At 42.3% G+C, this 19,094-nt stretch overlaps 1 protein-coding gene across 5 annotated transcripts in view; it reads left to right on the forward strand.

The window, feature by feature from the left end:
- CHD7 (chromodomain helicase DNA binding protein 7) overlaps positions 1-19,094 on the forward strand; it is a 128,886-nt gene that overhangs the window by 32,535 nt on the left and 77,257 nt on the right. For 4 of the 5 annotated variants that reach the window (XM_084511366.1, XM_084511362.1, XM_084511365.1 and 1 more), the window contains one exon: positions 8,272-10,129. In XM_084511366.1, coding sequence (XP_084367492.1) covers positions 8,447-10,129 — 1,683 coding nt within the window. In that variant the 5' untranslated portion in view covers positions 8,272-8,446. The remainder of the gene's footprint in view (positions 1-8,271; positions 10,130-19,094) is intronic. The other variant, XM_084511364.1, reaches the window with a different exon arrangement.

Raw genomic sequence — 19,094 nt, forward strand, 5'->3', positions numbered from 1 at the left:
GGCATATCTTTCTTTAAGATTATCAAATAGAACATCCTATTTTTATTTTTCTTTATTTTGTCTTTTTTAAAAAGCAAAAACTTGAGCAGTCCAATTAAGAGCAGATGTGGAAGGTGTTTAGGTATTTGTCCTGTATCTCAGCTGCCATATTCTGTGGGAAATCAGTGGGCCTATTTAACAGTCCAGGCAGTAAATAAAGGTTCCTGAAATGTATTCTGTCCAGTGTACTATTTTTCTTGTCCCCTTGTTCCCTTTCCGGTTATGGTTGACTTCAAGTTAATGAAATAATTTAACACTGCTTTTTAAATAGACTATTGCATATCATAAATACAGAATTGCTATGTTTGTTAGTGAAAAGACCTGTCATACCCAAAAGCAAGACTTGTAAAATCCAATAGGCCATGTGTGATTTCATTTAAAATATTTACTTTATATAACATTGATGTTATTTTGGGGAGGGGAGGATAACTTGTAATCCTTTTCTAATGTAGTGTATAATTTTTTTATTTGCCGAAAGGTTCAAGGCAGTGTGCTAAATATATTGGGCAAAAATTACCATCAGTGCTGGATGCTGAGTAAGGGCTTAAGTTCAGATGTAGGATGATTCATCTTGCCACATGTAAAGAGCGTAAGGGAGAACTACCATTTTGTTCTGCGACCCTGAAATATGTTCTCTTTAGTTCTGTGAAAACTCTGGCTTTTCACTTTGGATGTATAAAGTGTATTTATCTTCACAGAAATGAGTGTGGATATGTGGTTCCTGTACAAATGCAGACTGTGATCTACCAGTATTTATGAAGAACACATGTACAGGAAAATGACTCTTAAGTACAAGTCATAAATTGAAATGATTATAGAATATACATGGACAAATATACCATGTGTGGTATGGGTAGACTGTAATTTCATCAAGTGGTTTTTCAGACTTCATAAACTATGAATGAAACATGATTGTATTGGCCTTTTAACAGGTAAAGTAAAATATAGGGTCTGGCTACTTTAAAGTGCTCATAATTCCCTAGCTGGAAATAGCCTTTTGGGATAATGATTAAGTTTAAAACCTGTCCATGATTAAAAAAATACATTTCACTGAAAATCACGTGTTCGGAAACCCTGGGAAACAGCCGCGTATCCACCTCATGAATTTTTACAGTTCCCAGCTCTCCAAACACCGTGAGCCACTTCCAACCGCTCAGCCGAAGGGGAAGGCTGCGGGCCCTGCTCCTCCATCACCTGCCCATTATTGTTGTGTGATGGCGGCCGTGTGGGCGCTTCGTTGACCCCGGAGATGTCACCGTGTCCCACCACTGCCATTTTGCACCGCTTTGCACGCCGAAGAGGACGGGGGCAGCCATGCCTGCGGCATGCCCCGGCCCGCGCAAAGCCTCCCGCTCGCTGCCGTGACCTCTGGCCCTCGGTATCCTGTGACACCCCGCCTGTCTTTGTGCTCAAGTTTACTCGTGATGGATACGTTTCCCTCCCAATCGCAGATGCTGGGCTCTTGCAAAGCCAACAGATAAATTATTTTCAGCTGCAAGGCTCAAGTGGGGGGGAGGAGGGCGGCTGGAGCGGGGCCCCTGCGCCCTGGCCAGGCCTGGCTGCCGTCTCCAGCTCCTCCTGGAATATGAAAGGGGACGACTCTCAGCCCTCAGATCCTTTTTAAATGCAAAAGAATGTAGGAAATTGCCAGATCAGTTGGTTAATCAGTGACAACTGCAGTAGGTGCACAAAAAGCGCGGCCCTTAACAAGAGTCATCAGTTGCGCCGGGTGTTTTTTCAGTGCCTCAGCGGGTCGCCGCTGGCCCCACCTCTTGAATCCTCGGCTGGTTTAGTGTCAGCTTTATAAGGGGACGTAATTGCTAGGAGATTTCGTGGTGACTGATGGCAGCAATATATGGCTTCCCTCTGACGCCTCCTCCCTGGTCCCGCTCGGGCTTTTTGTTCCTGCTGTCCTCGCGTCGCCATGGCCCATGTCCGCAGCGGGGACCGAGCACTCAGCACCAGTGATGCTTCACCCTCTGGTTAAAGCTTAAAAATCACACACATCGCATGGGCTGTGCTTGGCGTCCAGGCGTCCTGTGCTCGCATGTCGTCCAGGCCGAGCACGGGGTTATGCTAAACCTGCCCCTGCTCCTCTTCAGAGGGCTATTTGCGAGATAACGCGGCTATCGAGTATTTTTAAAAGTATTCCTGACATATTTTTGTGACTGCAATTGTTTCTCTTACTTATCTAGGACTATTTTTAGATAAACCTCCTCCTTCTCCCATCTGTATTTTAAACTTATGTTGGGAGAGAGGGTGGTCGTATGACCAAAAAAGGCCTCTTAAAATTCCAAGCCACATAACACGAAAAACTGAAGTGTTTCTGGCTTAGACTTGTTCCTCCCCCTCTTGCCCTTTGTAATGTACTTATATGTAAAAACAAAATTTTTCCCCCCTTCTGATTACCTAATTAAAAGTATGCACTTGGGTTTTTCTAACAAAAGGAATAAACACGTTCCTCTTTTTCTTCTGGAAAGAAAAGACCACGTTTGCTTGTGGCTTCTTGCTTAACGCTGTAGGTGCTGATTTAAAATTAGCAGTGCCCCATGTTAGGAGGAGCGCTCGCAGCCCAGCTGGCGCTGTGAATGCAGAAGTCGCTTGCCGCCAGTGCGTGTGTTGTAACAGCCAGGCTGGGTGGGTTTGCATCATCCTCCTCCTAGATGATGCCGTTGTGGTTCTCGTATCAAAGCTCCTGTGAACTTGAATGACGTAGGATATTGTTTCCAAATGTGTGGCACAGGCTGAACTCTAGCTGGTCATTCCCGCATCAGCTGCTTGACAGCAGCGAGCTGCCAAATATTCTAAGGCTGTTGTGCCCTCAGTTGCCTCTGTAAAAGCCTGTTCTTTGCCAAAGTACATGATGTGTTAGGGAAATAAAACACAATCTGGTTTCTACTTGAAGATTGTGTGGGAAACTTAGGTTTGATGGATTTCTTGCCCCCCAAATGTTGTTGAATAACATTTGTGGTGTTTAGGTGACTCCACATATGCAAAAACTGATTTCTGAGGAAAGGCATGTGAGGTTTTTATTCCACCTCCCCCTCCTCGTTGGTTTAACAGGACATATTAACTGCCTTAAATTTGCCAGTGTGAATTTCTGCAGGGATGTGTTTTCTGCAATGAGCTAATTAGCTGGATTTTACTAAGACAGATCTGAAATTAAACTTTTCAGAAATACTTACATTGTATTTGCTGTCTCTTGTCACTGAAGGCAGAAGAATATTCCTGAACCGTGTGAGTTCATTCTTTTTACCTTCACAAGTCCGTTCTCCCTTTCCCAGGGCAGGGGGGAACAAGATTCCTGCCATCCTTTGATCTGATACAAGCTATATGGACTTGATTTTTAACACAGCTGTACTTTCTGAAGTGTATTATGGCATTAAAAGAAAAAAGCATTATAGGAAAGCATTACAGATAGATATGAAGTGTCTTTTAGGCACTCAGATAACCATGTTTCTTTGGAAGTTACAGTTAAAAATCTTATTGTAATCAGTTTACAGATCTGTTTTTTCTTTTGGATAATCTATATGCGGGAGGAATGTACTATGCATGAAGAGTTGTCTGTGATAGAACAAGAACTAAGCATTAAATAAGCAGGAGACTATGCATGCTTCCTATGCGTATGGTATGGCACCTGCTTAAGTGTCCTGGCATCAGAAGTGCTGCTTGTTCCATCGGTAGATGAGCTGAAAAGTAGAAATCTCATCAGCTGTCTTCTATAGCAGTCATTTCTCGGCGTAATTTTTGTGAATTTACCAGGATATTTCTGGTGTTTATGGAGTTTTTGGTGAATGATTTCCTCCAACATAAAATGTATCTTTGGTTGTTGTCGTGTGTGCCATCTACTCCTATGTGGCAAATACTTAAATTACTACTCCTAGCAGCCAGGAGGAGCTTAGTGGTATTGAAAAGCAGTTTAAATATGCACTGTTTAAATGCAGATTTAGTAGCCTAATGTTTAATCCTACATTTTTGAGGCTTCAGTCTTAAAATGACCTTTGGCTTCTGTTTTTAGCTTGAGAGGTCTCTTTAGCCTAATTCTTCAAAGCAGCATGGTATTTGCAGTGCATATTGTATTGTATGGATGCACAGTTTCGTTATATAAGAAACTGTTTTGTTTGTGTCTGTCAAGTACTTATAGTTTTGTCTGAGATATCAACTGATAGCTGTATGTGTCATATACATGTATATGTCAGCTGCGTATGACACATCTCACTTGGAAGAAGAGCTTCGAGCAGTCAGTATTAGCAGCCTTTACACATTCTGTTGGTTTGTTTTTTTTTGGTTTACTTGCTGTATAGCTATCAAGAAATAGTGTTAAATCTCTTGTGTAGAAGGACATAGAGGGACCTGCTGATTTACAAATAGCTCTTCTGAGCAGAAGAATGTGCAGATGGCTTAGCGGAGGGCAGGCACGTCTGTATGCTGCCCTTGCTGCTTCCTGTTCTTGAGGGCCGGGACCTGCTGCTTTCTGCTTTGGGAACCAGGCTAACGAAGTTCAGGTTTGAGTGTCTGCAGCGCTACATCAGGTTATGCTTATGCAGCAGCCAGTTCTGTTTCACTCATAAAAGTGGGGAGCTGCCCAAGGCTGCTGAACTCTGAAATACTAAGTCGAGCAATGGTTAACTACGACTTAAATGGGAGGTCTGGCTGTTTAGGACTGGAATGTTGCGGACTAGAGTAAACTTAAGCTTTGTCTGTTGAGACAACAGGGTTGTTAAGCAATCGACTGTCCTGGCGGTTGGGATCATACCATTGCTTTGAGCAGAAGTAGGTTGTCTAGGCAGCATTAAGGAAATATATCCATTGACTCTTGAGTTCAGTCTGCTCGGTACAAACTTTCATGTTCAGGAACAGAAAAAGTATAGAGTTTTATAGCAACGTCTGTGAGTTTGGTTAAGATTATGTTTAGAAAAAAATCACCATCTCTTCATACAGTCACGTTTATTCAGCAATCTGCTTGTTTAAGAATTCAGATATTCATTGTTTCATGAATGTATCTTGGTTGTAGCAAATGGGGTAGTAGAGAAGATGATGCATAAATATGTATTTTTAAGCTGTAAAAGCAAAAAAACCCACAACTTTAGGCTTCAATATATCATGGTCAGTCTTTGTCCAGCCTTGATGTTAGCATGCTTGCTTTCTGCTTAGTGAATGTCTTAGCTAGAATTACTCTTTGATGAAGGACCTAACCTTGTTTTATTTTGTCTGTGCCTTTTTTTTTTCAAATAGAAAAAAAGCAGAACAGTAACAACAACTGAAAAACAACCTTGATCAGACTAAAGGATTTAAGCAGAGAAATTACATTGCTTGTAGTGAAAGAAGCAAATAAATGCCTGCAATTTATTGTAAAGCTGTGACTCCCGTGACTTGCTTAATTATCAAGAAGACTTTTGTCCTATTAACATAGAAGGTGGAGAGTTACAAGGAAATTTCAAGTGCTGACTTATTGGTTAAATAAAAGTTGGTTAATTTGTTTTGATTAGGCTGTAGCTGCTACTGTCTTGCATTCTTAAACATGTGCCGTATATATAAGTCATATATCACATCAGAGGTGCAACTCTTGTTTGGGGAAGTAGAATAAGGTTGGTGAGAGTGCAGTTGACTGTAAATGACTGTGGTCATAGATTCAAGGCCAAACTTAAATCTGAAGAAATACTACCACAACTTGGAGGCAACTTCTCAAACACTTTTTCATGCCATGTTTCAAACCTTATAGCTTTAGCATTAACAGCACAAGCATGAAATCAATTGGCACTTCAGATAAAAATGCAGAGCTAAAATCATAAATAGTGGCAAACAGCATTTTCACTCTTAATTTAAATGATAGATCTGTTTGCGTGCAAAGCGTAGCATAAACTTAGAGGTTGCTTATCTTTTTAAAGGCCATGTGCTCAGGAAAACAGACGTGTTCTGGGTTCAATAGCACATCTCCTTCCATGCAAGTGATGGGTCGGAGTCCAGATCTGCAGAGCAGGACGGAGCCAGCTGGGCAAAATGGAGGTGTTTGTTTGAGCCAAACCCTTACATTATTTCAGTTTGGGTTTGTGGGTATAGTAGCAATTCCTAACTACTGTTTGCTGATGTTGGCTGTTGGTGGTGGCTGACTAGCACTTGAGTTTTATCAGAAGCTTGTCAGCTGATTCATGTAATAAAATCAGTGAAAATTCTTCCTGTCCATAATTCTGTGGGTGTAAGTAGGCTGGGGAAGGAAGATCCTCAGCTTGGCTCGAGGTTGATATTGCCCAGGGTAGCTGTGCACTGTGCTGCTTAGCCTTTCCCAGCAAAGCGACTGCTCTATTAGAGGCCCTCTGTACATGATGGTGTTCAGCTTTGCCAGCTCCTGACTGCAGTGTGCAGCCTCAGAAGTCTTTGGGTGATCTTAAATCACTGGAGGGGTCTTCACCGTGACTGAACGGCTTGCTCTGGAGCAGACTAATGCTGAAAGCTTGTTTCAGCGAAGGAGGCTCCTTGCTTTGTTGGAGCTTTCTTATGCTGTGTTTTAGTAAACTGATTGAGGTGGGAAGCAGTACAGATGGCTCTTGCTTAATAAAGAAAATGAAATCAAAAGAAATAGATATTAAGAGACATGAAGGTGGCTTGTAGGAATTTACCCTCAAGTGATTTAGAAATATAAGTGTTAATATCCCAGCTGAGCACTAAAGAGATTTAAGAGTGTGGTTTTAAAGGTGACATTCAAATGCTATTTTAAGAGGAGTGATAAATGCTTGTGCTTTTCCTCTCGCCCTCTGCCTCATGCTGTAGAAGGTCCTCTTGACAATGGCTACCAGAAGTGTAACAAATGTGCCGATATTTTCTTCCTAAAACTTGTTTGGGGCAAATTGCCTCTGGTTAGAACAGTATGGCCTGGCATTTTGCATCCAAGGTGACTGAAAGTATCCCTCCTCTGCAATGAGATGCATGATGTGAAAGCACAAATTTGTAAATCTTGTTTTGAGTGATCACTGATGAAGTGCAGGTTAGTATCTGCAAGTACAGTTAATACTAAATAATGGCAATGATGCAAAAATAGTTGTTTTGGTTTTATTTGCTATGTGGATGGGCTTCCTTGACCACAGCATTTAAAATTCTGCTCTTAAGAAGGGGAGAGAGTGTTGGAATAGCTTTGGTTGTAAGAAGACAAAGTCATTTGAGTCGTGAGGAAAGGGGGAGGTATTTCAGAACATGCTAGGCTTCCCTGTCAAAAAGCTAAACTCGAACTTCTCTGAAGCTGTTCTGTTAACATTAATTACATAATTTGCCAGCCTCCAAGTCCAAGTACATATGTTGTTGGGTGACTATTTTAATATTTAAATTCTTTTGCCATTGCTAGTTGTCCTTAGTGACTCGTACGGAGCATAATTTTCAAGAGAACAAAACTTCAGTGTGGCCTTCTGAATTAGTGTAGTTATGGTTGGTAGCATGATTGCTTGAAGGTGAATAATGAACTGCAGTGACAGTGTTCCCCGTAATCATCATGAGGAAGATGGTGCTGGGGATTCAGATATCTGCCGTGTATAAAATGAAGCTTTTGAAATTAATTTTCTTACACAAATTCAGTGTATAGTTTTGTTTAAACAAGGAGGAGTCATGTTGTCTTTCAGTTTGCAATTTGGTTTAATTAAGATAAATTATGTGTTTAAGAAAATAAATATATTTTTTTCCCTAAATGTTGAATTAGGTCCTGGAGTTTGGTACGTTTTAGAGGGTCACCTCTGTTTGTGTTTGAAAAATCTGTTGTCTGTATAACTAACTTTAGTCTGTCGCAGGACTTGGTGCTTCTGCTTGCTCATCTGATTACGCAGCTCAAGGGAATAAGGTTAAGGACATGCTGTTGGTAACTAGAGCGTTTTCAGGGCTTTAGTTCGGCAGATGGGCTGCTTGGCTATATTCATACATCTGCCTACCTGCTGTGGCAGCTGCTGCTGCTGCATGTTGTGTTCTTTTGTTCTATTCCACCCAAGAAAGGAACACTAGGAAGTGTAGTGAATGGATTAATTTAAGGTTAAGGGTAGTGTTTTGCTTGCTTCCTAACTCTCTATCGTAATAAAGCTCCTGATAAAGCTAACGCAACCTTCTTAAAGTGAAATGCATTTTTAAGATGTGCTTCAAGGGCTGAAACTAGCTGCCGTTGTCTAAAAAAGAGTTAACTGTGTTTTGTTTATATTGCCCGATGTTATTTATTTCAACATTTTCCTTTCTTTCTCTCCCTTCCCCCGCTTCCTCTAGGAGCAGTAACCAGACTTTGCCTGACACTGCGTGGTCCAAAAGAATTAAGGAAATATGGAATGACATGAAGGAGATTAGTTGAGGATTAAAGGCTTTGAGGACAAAACACCTCACCGAGGTGAAGCACAGACTAGCTTTCTAGTTGTAGCTCCGAGGAGCTGTGTGCTGAAAAAAGATGGCAGATCCAGGAATGATGAGTCTGTTTGGAGAAGATGGGAATATTTTCAGTGAAGGGCTGGAAGGTCTTGGAGAATGTGGATATCCTGAAAACCCGGTGAATCCTATGGGGCAGCAAATGCCCATGGATCAAGGATTTCCCTCTTTACAGTCATCTCTTCATCACCCCCCCGCAAATCAAAACCAAGCAAAGTTGACCCATTTTGATCACTATAATCAATACGAACAGCAGAAAATGCACCTGATGGATCAGCCGAACAGGATGATAAGCAATGCCCCTGGGAACGGTATAGCGTCACCTCATTCGCAGTATCACAACCCCCCGGTTCCTCAGGTTCCTCACGGCAGTGGTGCCGGTGGTCAGATGGGAGTCTATCCTAGCATGCAGAACGAAAGACACGGGCAACCCTTCGTAGACAGTGGCTCCATGTGGGGGCCGCGGGCGGTTCAAGTGCCAGACCAGATCAGAGCACCCTACCAGCAGCAGCAGCAGCCGCAGCCGCAACCGACGCAGCCGCCTCAGGCACCCTCCGGACCCCCTGGGCAGGGCCACCCTCAGCACATGCAGCAGATGGGAAACTACATGGCTCGCGGCGATTTTTCAATGCAGCAGCATGGTCAGCCGCAACAGCAAAGGATGAACCAGTTTTCTCAAGGCCAGGAAGGCCTCAATCAGGGAAACCCTTTCATTGCCACCTCAGGACCTGGCCACTTGTCTCATGTGCCCCAGCAGAATCCCAGTATGGCACCTTCTTTGCGACACTCAGTCCAGCAATTTCACCACCATCCCCCCACTGCTCTCCATGGAGAATCAGTAGCCCACAGTCCCAGATTCTCCCCTAATCCTCCCCAGCAGGGTGCTGTTCGGCCGCAAACACTTAATTTTAGTTCTCGGAGCCAGACGGTACCCTCACCTACTATAAACAACTCAGGGCAGTATTCTCGATATCCTTACAGTAACCTTAATCAGGGATTAGTTAATAATACAGGGATGAATCAGAATTTAGGCCTTACAAATAACACTCCAATGAATCAGTCTGTACCAAGATACCCAAATGCTGTAGGATTTCCATCAAACAGTGGTCAAGGACTAATGCACCAGCAACCCATCCACCCTAGTGGCTCACTTAACCAAATGAACACGCAAACTATGCACCCTTCACAGCCTCAGGGAACTTATGCCTCTCCACCTCCCATGTCACCTATGAAAGCAATGAGTAATCCAGCAGGTACACCTCCTCCGCAGGTCAGACCCGGTAGCGCTGGAATACCAATGGAAGTTGGCAATTATCCAAATATACCCCATCCTCAGCCGTCACACCAGCCCCCTGGTGCCATGGGAATTGGACAAAGGAATATGGGCCCCCGAAACATGCAACAGAATCGGCCGTTTATGGGTATGTCTTCAACACCACGGGAGATGGGTGGGCACATGAGACCAAACGGTTGTCCAGGTGTTGGCCTTGCAGATCCACAAGCAATACAAGAGCGACTAATATCTGGCCAGCAGCTTCCTAGTCAACAGCAGTCTTTTCAACAGCAAATGCCAACCTGTCCTCCCATGCAGCCTCATCCAGGGATACATCATCAGTCTTCACCACCACCACATCCTCATCATCAGCCTTGGGCACAGCTTCACCAGTCACCACAAAACACACCGCAAAAAGTGCCTGTCCTTCAGGTAAGCTGCTTCCGATGAGTAAAAGATGAAATGCATTTGCAATAATTTCAGTATACACAAGGTCTGTGTTTTCAAAACAGTTGTTCGAGCTTGACTGCCCTGATTTTCACTGGTTACGTGGCTTTCTTGGTACACGGAAGCTGAAGGTAAAATGAGGTTCAGATAGCTTGCTAATGTACTTACAGTGATTATTACAGGGCAACATTATGGATAGACTGAAATATGATCCAGCGCCAGGACAAACTGAATACCTGCTTCTTTTTCCTTGTTGGTTCCTTTGAGGAGAAAATAGAAAGCATGTGTGAGAACTGTAATTTAAACTAGCATCTTGTATTTGCAACCTGCAAAAAGAAGTGTGTGTTGTAATGGGTTTGTCTTAGCAAAACTGAGCATTTTCTTTAAATGCTAAGCAAATGTTTTGTTTTCGTTTTGTTAAGTTCAAGCTGAAATTTTCATATGTGAAAAAATTCCAGGACAAACTTTGTTCAGCACAAAGTAATGCAGTTGGGAAGTGATGGGGCAACAGTTTATGCAACAGAAGACAGCAGATGTGAATCATAGTCTAAAATCAAATCTTCTGAGGCTTAGATGAAATCTCAAGTAAGATAGAAGTTTTATTTTACCAAGTCTCTGATCTGCTGGATTGCAGTGAAAATATATTGCTTCCATGTTGTTTTTCAATTAAAAGCTAGAAACGTTAAAACATCTTGATCCTTCTGTAGCTTAGCAGGTTTGACTATGTGTTAGTAAGTTAAACCTGAGCTGAAAAGGTGCCTTTTGGGATCTTTGGCTTTGCCACCGCTTGCCTCTGGCTCTGTCAGTCAATCATTCAAGAGGTTTTGGTACCGAACTAATAGGTGGCCAAGATATCGGAGGTTTAATTATTTTTAAAGCCCCGCGGTAATTAATGCCAAGCAGCTCTGCCCATAAATATTTGGAGACAATTGTTGGAATGCAGTCCTAATGACACGACGCTACAATAAGCCCAATAAATCATAAAAACAGCTGTCCTAGCCAGCGTCCCAGGACTGCGTGGAAGGCAGCTGCTCGGCAGTCCCCTCCACTGCTGCCTGCCGGCTGCTTCTGTTAGCTGCTCTGCACAGCATGAGGCGGCTCTGGGAATCAGATGTATGTGCTGCGGAGAGGCAGCTGACAAGGAGTGGTGGATGTAGCAGCTCAGCAGCTGGGAGAGGCTTCCACATTCTCCGAGGGGGGAGTGCTGGGTGTATGCCGTAGGGTGATGAAGCCCTGCAAGGGAGATCAGGGGCTAAGCTGGGGTGAGGGGAAGGCCGGACTCTTCATGGGTGGGAAGAGGAAGCTCTGCCCTTGGAAGGGTGTCTTCACGACCATCTTTCTCTCCTTTACTCCACTTTATTGGGCGGGGGGGAATTTTATTCGCATTGTGGCCATTCCTCTACCCCCACATCCAGGCTCACACTTTGGGGAATGTAAATTGCTGTTCTCGCGTGGATGTAGGGTTGTGCGGTCCTGGCTGAATGGGTGGCTCCTGGCAATGCCTCTTGTGTTATTGGTTGTGTGGCTAAGTGGGACAGAAAAGGAGAGAACTTCATGGGGAAAAAAAAAAAAAAAAAAAAAAAAAAACCATAAAAACAAACAAACAAAAAACCAAGAGAATAAGCAGAAATTTTGAAAATTTGACGGACATGATGGCATGGAAAAATCTGTACAAAAAGATTGCAGATCAGAAAGAGGTATGAGATTGGAGACATTGCTTTTACCCTGAAGATGAGAGCTGACACATCTAGCGGGAAAAAAAAAAATCTGGACATCGTAAAACAAGACTCATAAAGCTGTAAGGAGCAAAACCCAGCATTGCTGATACCTTTCGCAGCTAACGATGGTGGGGACGTAGGAATGGGAGACTTGAGATTGACTGTGACAAAGGCTGAGCTCTAAAGCTGTGGTCTTCTGCAGTGGAGTTAATTCCATGTTTTCATCTGATCATCCAGTAAACTTCTTTTTTGCAGCAACAGATGGTTTGGGAGGACAGCATCTCCTTGTAGAATAGAAGGGCTTTTTCAATGTTCTTGGGTTCCTTTCCCTTTAACTGAAAAGGTAAAATGCAGACAGCTCAACTCTTAAATGAGCTGTGCAGCCTATTACAAAGTTTTGAACAGCACATGAATAACTTGAACAAAGGTAAGTGCTGAAACTAAATAATTAGAGGAAAACCACATGATAACTCAGGTTATTTGATTAAAATCAGTAATTCAAGCAGATGTAGCTAGCCAAGTAGCTTCTGTTAGCCTACTTCTGTTAAGTTTTTATTTGGTAAAAGTTATTGCTAACATACCTTCCCATTAAGTAATTAGTTTGAGACCTGACTGTAGTAATGAAACACTTGACAGGCACTCATTTCCCCCTGGAAAACTGTTTGGATCAAATATAAATTGTTCGAGTCAATGAAAACTCAGCTCCTCCTCACCCCCTGGGGAAAAATGCAGATGTGTGAAAACCCTGCTCTTGAGCTTGAATGCAGAATTTGCAGCTATCCTGCCTCTGTCGTGGTTTTGCCTTCATGTCAGTTGGCAGAAGACTGTTCGCTGAGCAACAGTTATTTAAATGGCTGGTTTGTTTTTATTTGTATAAAATGAATCAACAAATGAATGCAGTTGGTGAAATGAAAATCACTATGTACTTTTAAATCAACAGAAGCCATCTTAGTAATTATTTTTCAGTGATTTGAAGCTAGCCTTATCATGGGAAGGCTGTAATACTTGTGGTTAACCAAATTACTGTTTTGTTTTTAGATATGTTGGAAGGAAAGTGAAATTCTTTTGCTTTTAACTCGAAAGAAATTGCTGTGTCGATTCTAGGGTTCTTTACTTTTTGTGTACAAAATTGCTAATTATTTTGGCTGGGAGGTACAGCTGGTGATTGACAGTTCATCTGGGCTGGATTAACAGATGAAAGCTAGATGTGGTTATGAAAGCTAGGACCTTGTTAGCAGTGACTTGCTGACTTCAGTTGAATTTTACAGCTATTATACACATCAGCATAGCATTGGGATGTGCAGTTGGTGTGTTTGATTTTCAAGCCCTGTTTTGGAAACGTTCCTCGGTAAAGGCTTTTGGAAGAGTTCAGTGGCCGTGGGGAGACAGGTTCTGAGGTGGCAGGATGGTTGGCCAAGGTACAAAGCAGAGGGTGGGAGTAGCTTGTTTGTTTTCACAGCGGAGTAGGCATCTGTGTTGGGCTTACAAGCTTGTGCTCTCCAAAATATTCATAAATGTTGTGGAAAAGAGTGGAAAGTCAGATGACAAAGTTCACTGTTGTTGTTAATGTAGTCAAATAAAGCTGAGTGCCAAGTGCAGAACTGAGGAAGAACCTACAGCAGTGAAGCTACTGTATTTCTAAATGGCTAGAAATGCAATAGGAACGTCAACCCTTTGGCTGTAAGCTGTATACATCAAGGCATGGTGCCTGGGCAATGGAATGGCAAACAAAAATCTCTGCTTAGGAACAGGATCTTGGTGTTGGATGGCTGGCTGAGACACGCTATGACAGTCACAGGAGTAAAATGGTAGGAATTGCTGTGGAAGTAGTAGAGAGCAAAGCAAAAACTGCTATCATGGTCATACCTATATGCATGGTATGCCTACGTGGCAAGTGCTGTGTAGTTTTTGGTCCTTCCTCAGGCCTCAGAAAATACAATAGCACATGGAAAAAAGGATGGAGAGGAATGGTTAAAGGGGAGAAGGGAAGATACAGCCAAAAATCTGTAAAGTTCTGTGTGGTATGGGTACATGGAAATGGTGAATATGAAACAAATGTTGTTTGTCTCCTGGTTTTGTCTCCCAAATAGTTTTAGGGCATTCGGCAAATTATCAGGTGGTGAGTGTAGAACACCACATTAAGAAGCTGCTCTCTGAGATGTACAGAAAAATGCACCAGTGTTGGATAAACATGAAGGCACCACATTTGCCTCATCAGATCTGTGCCACAAATAACAAGTGGCTGAGAGTTCGTTATCGGGATGCATCTACTGTGTACATGTTTACTTCTCATACTCTTCCTCAGACTTTATCAGAGGTGGGATATCAGATTAGATAGGTCTTTGGGGGTCTGATGCCATGCAGCTTCTCTTACATTTTGATAGTAATTGAGTGTAAGAGTTTTCTCTGCCAAGAATAAACTATCCTGGGTGTGTTGTTCTACAGAACTTTTTATTTACAGTAGCTGCTGGCTCCTGTGTGGGCTGGAGTTTCGAGTCCTATTCATTAACCATGTTCCACAAACATGAAGCGATGTACATTATTTGTAGTCAAATATGGGAACACTTCAATGACAAATGGTTATGGTTAATGGCCTCCATGCTAGATTAAATGGTAGAACTCTACAGCAACTCTGGCAGTGCTGAAAAATATTGGGTTGAGGTGCCCAACCTCTTTTGGAGGAGGTCTTTGTTTTGTGCTAGCAGTTTGCTACCAGATTTTTTTTTCTTCCGTCTTGTTTACCTGTGGGCATGTGACTTTGCTTTGCGTGGTAACTCTTGGCTCTCTTTGGCGTGAATGCACTCTTTTGAAATTTCCTGCCTTTCATTGTAGGGGAAGAGGCAGGGAAAGTCCAGCTGAGTCACCAGCAGAGTCATCCCTGTGACAGGACCTTTCTGAATTTAAACCTTCACGTTGCTGCCTCAGCATAATTTATACTCAGATATACCACAACGGAGAGGGGTGTTAATGCAAACTGTTTTCAGCTTGGCTGTTTCAAAGTGAATTCTAACCCAGCAGAGTCCGTGTTAAGTTGGTGCTGCTGGCACGCTCAAGTCAAGTTGACTTTCTCCTGGGTACTTAAATATTTTTAATGCTTGGGAATAGTAGGAAGAGGCAGCCGCCTCATCTCCTTCCTGTCTTTTCACAACCAATTACCTTTCAGTTTGTGTACTGGAACTTTATTTAGTAAGAAATGTTATAACTTCAAATGGTTAGGATTGTTCCTATAAATGAATATTCGTAAGCAAAAACCCACTGTTCCAGAAAACACGTGACTCATCTGTTAAGTATTTAGATTCTTGACCATTTTCCTGTAAATAAGTAGAACAACTCAAAAAAAAATAATAATTTCTAAACACTGTAGGATACTTCTTCGTTTGATTCAGAGGCTCTTTCACGTTAACTGCTAGCTGGTCTCTTGGGGTACTGCATGTGCTGCACGTTCAGCAAAGTCACATGGCTGCCCTGGAAATTCTAGTTTTGTTCTTCAACTGTTTGTCAACCAGCAAAATGATGTGTGTTGGCAAGATTGGTGAGGGTGCTAGGCTACACGGAACAAATTAAACACTAATGTTCAACCTTGATTGACTACAGTTGTGTGGTGTTTACATGTAGAGAAATATGCATACATATGTATGTATGATCATATGACCATGCAAACTATAAATGCACATGCACATATAAAAATATATGTAAAAAATTTATGCCAGGTCAGAAGTTGTGACGAATGATGAATGAAAATCTGAGAAGGTTCAGGTTCTGCTGTGAGCTAGTTCACATCCAGGTCTCTAAGGATATAGTAACTGATATCAAATACTTTTGTCAAGACACAAACATTCATGTTATGAAACTCCTTAGGTACATTCCAGTCTAGTAATTGACATTAAGAGACCTAAAGTCTTATTTGCTCCTCAGCTTTGAGAAGGCTGTGTGTACACTTCTAAATAAGAGGTTAGAGTGATTCTGGAGTGAGTAGGCCTTTGGGCCAAAGATTTGTAGTTTTGAGGTAGTTTTACTATGCTCTTTTTTAAGTATTAAGGAGGTACAAGCAATTTCAAGAATAGCTCTTCCCTCGGGTGCCATGATTTGACTGCAATGAAAATAATTCGTGTCATTAAATTATCTGCTCCGGAGTTTTGGGTAAAGTCAGTTTGCAGCATTAGCATAAAAATACAAGTCTGCATCAGCATACCAATTTTGGAGGCTTAAGAGTTACCAGACTTGTTCTTCAACATGACTATGTGGAAAGTTCCTATGATATGTTGGTGGCCTGAATGTATTTTCTTGAAATCATTTGAATTATCTGAGGAATCGCCCAGCTAGAAATATTTTTAACTGACGCTGCTGTTCCGTACTTCGTTATAGTGTCTTGATCTGCTGGTGGGATTTGGCAATCATCTTATTTTTCCATGACTGAACACATCCTCATGTTTTGTATTTATCTGAGCAAATTTAAATCTGTTGTTTTGGGGAAGCTTTTTTCATGACTGAAAGCTGATACTGGTATTGCAAACCCTGATGTCTGTATCAGCAGCAGCCCACATAACTGAAGGGCTGAAAATTGGAGCAAATGAAAGGAGAAAACACTGGACTTGCTTTTTTTCTTTCTTTTATTATCTTCCTTTAATTACATCAACAGCCTTAGTAACGAACAGGTTACAGCTGAATTAATAAATTCCTGTCTTTTGTTATGGATCTTCCTCCTGGTCTTCCATCCTACTCTTGCATGTGGAATTTGAGGCATCCATTGGTTTTAAACTTATCAGCCCTTGCTTGTACCGTGAATGTGGGTGTTACAAACTTGCATAAGCGTCCTCCTCTTTCTTTCCTCTGAGGACAGTAAGTGAACCAGCTTCCACTCTGATAGAGCACCATGGCTTTGAGGTTTGCTTTTTAACTTTGTCTGCAAAGGGTATTTCCTCCTTCAGTTCAGTGGTGCCAGTGCTGCTGACTTTTGAATGTTCAAAATTGAAATATAGTGAAAGAAATGATAATTTAGTCAGCTATGAAGCTAACGTATTGGATTGGTACTTTAAAAAAAAAGGGATTGTCTTACCTGAACAACGTATCAGAATTACACCAAATACGACGTATTTGTACCTTCTGTTCCATTTCTTTTCTATTCCTTCTACTCCATTCCTCCCTGCCCTTTGAGAGATTTCTTTCCTGGATATCTGTTCCTTTAATAGTTTGGGAGTATATTTTAAAGGTGCTAGTGGATTTGGGGAACAAAGTTTTGGGTTTTTCTTCAGAAATGCGATGTATAAATATTTGATGCCTTTTTTTGTCACCAGTTCTAAAGTTGAGTAGCTCAGGAGAGAGGGAAACACCCTTGCTTTTTTTTTTTTTTTTTTTTTTTTTCCCCTCCAGTGATTAAAGTATCTCTGCATGCAAGTCTTTCTTCTGACTAATTCTCAGGCTCGCGGGGAGGGGTTGAAGGACGGCGAGGCTGATTCTCGGGAGCGGAGTAGGAAACGTGGGCAGGAAGCGGCCCTTGGGGAGGGGGGAGTGAAACGCAGCTGACCTGATGGAGCAGCGCCGAGGAGGAGGAACAGAGAGGAAATGGCCAACAGCCAGGGTTAAAAAGGGGATAGAGAAGTTCAGGGAGTCACTGCCGTGCTAGCTGCTCGAGTCACCTGCCTCCGAGCCCTAGCGAGCGGTAGCCATTTGGCCCGCTGGTGCCCCTTAGTGCCCTGCACGCTGCTCGGGCTGCACCTCCTTGCCAGTGCGAGCAGCTTGGAAACTGGAAACTGGAGCATTCAGCCTGCAACCTGAGGCGTGTGGGGACTGGAGAGGGAGAACTGGAGAGCGGCCGGGCTGTACCGGTGCTAGACCAGGTGCTGTCTTCTGCCCCACCACTTTTCCAGCAGCTGAAGCTCAAAATGCCTAGTCAGTGCTGGGGAAAAAAAAAATTAAAATCCATGCAAATTAAGCTAGATGAAGCCTGAGATGCTATGTATATTAACCCTTCCCTCGCACACGCTATTGTTGGGTGAACCCTTGTGCTGTTAAGGATACTTCTCTGGCCGGTTTGCTTCTGTCTAGGTCACGTCCCAGCATCTGTTTGTGGTGTGACCTCAGGATCACCCAGGTGGTGGTGTGGGAATGGGAATGCTTGGTGGGGAAGACAGGGACAGCCTCCTCCTCTGAGGATCAATGATCCTATAATACCCTTACACGAGCTCAAGATTCTGTAGAACTTGCCCTCAGTTACCAGCCCTGGAGTCTTCCCTCAAGTTTTGATAAGTTAAAATCTCCATTAGAAGCCAAAGTTTTGTCCTGTTTTATTGAATTAGAGAGACGGTCAAATTCCAACTTCTCCCATTTTTTTTTTTTTAAACTCTCACCTTTTGTTCCCTTTTTCACACAAATGTAAGTGATTTAATTTCAGACGTGTGTTTTCATTTTTTCCTTTTTTTTTTTTCCTTTTCGAACAGAAGGACTTATTTCCTCTTCCAGTTGAGATATTTGCAGGTGTTTTCTTACTGAAGACACAAAAGAACATCATCTTTCCAGCAAAGAGAGCTTAGAACAATTTTGTTAGATGTGTGTTACGTGTGTTAAAAATGAGGGACAATGCCTCCAATATCCATGAATTATTTTTTCTTGAGCATGAATGTATTGCTTTTTTTTCCTTCGACATAAAGAATTATTTAAAAGCAATAAAACTTAGAAGTAAAACTTGCATTAATTTTAAAGTCCTCTTTATGAAGATACATAACTGATAGATTGGATGGCTTAGTGTCTGAGTAGAGGATTGATTTACAAACCATTGAATCAGCACTCTTTCTGCATTTTTTTAAAAACTCCTGATTCAGATTCTTGCTCAGACATCCAGTACTTGAAAACGTGTCATCTCCCTGCTTTTCTTGTAGCTCCTACCAGTATTGCTCTTGCTTGAGTGCAGCTCAAGAGGACAGGGCCAGCCAGTGTAACAGCTCGGAGCAGGGAATCCCACTCCCCACTGCTCAGACTGTTGTTTAGTCTCCTCAGAGCTGACTCTCTCACTAACCTGGCATAAATGATAGCCAGAAGAGAAAAAAATAACAGTAAGTAAAAAGATGTACACAAATGCACACAGTTTTCAATTCACTAACCTAGCAGAATAACCTGTGGAAGAAATATGCTGGGGAGGAGTGAGATTTCCACCTTTAAGAAGAAGCTGGAATCAAATTCATGCAACAAAATGTCAGTGCCTCTTGTCCAGGAATCCAGCAATCATAGAGGTTAAC

This window comes from Aythya ferina, assembly GCF_964211825.1.
Source record: "Aythya ferina genome assembly, chromosome: 2".
Taxonomy (NCBI): domain Eukaryota; kingdom Metazoa; phylum Chordata; class Aves; order Anseriformes; family Anatidae; genus Aythya; species Aythya ferina.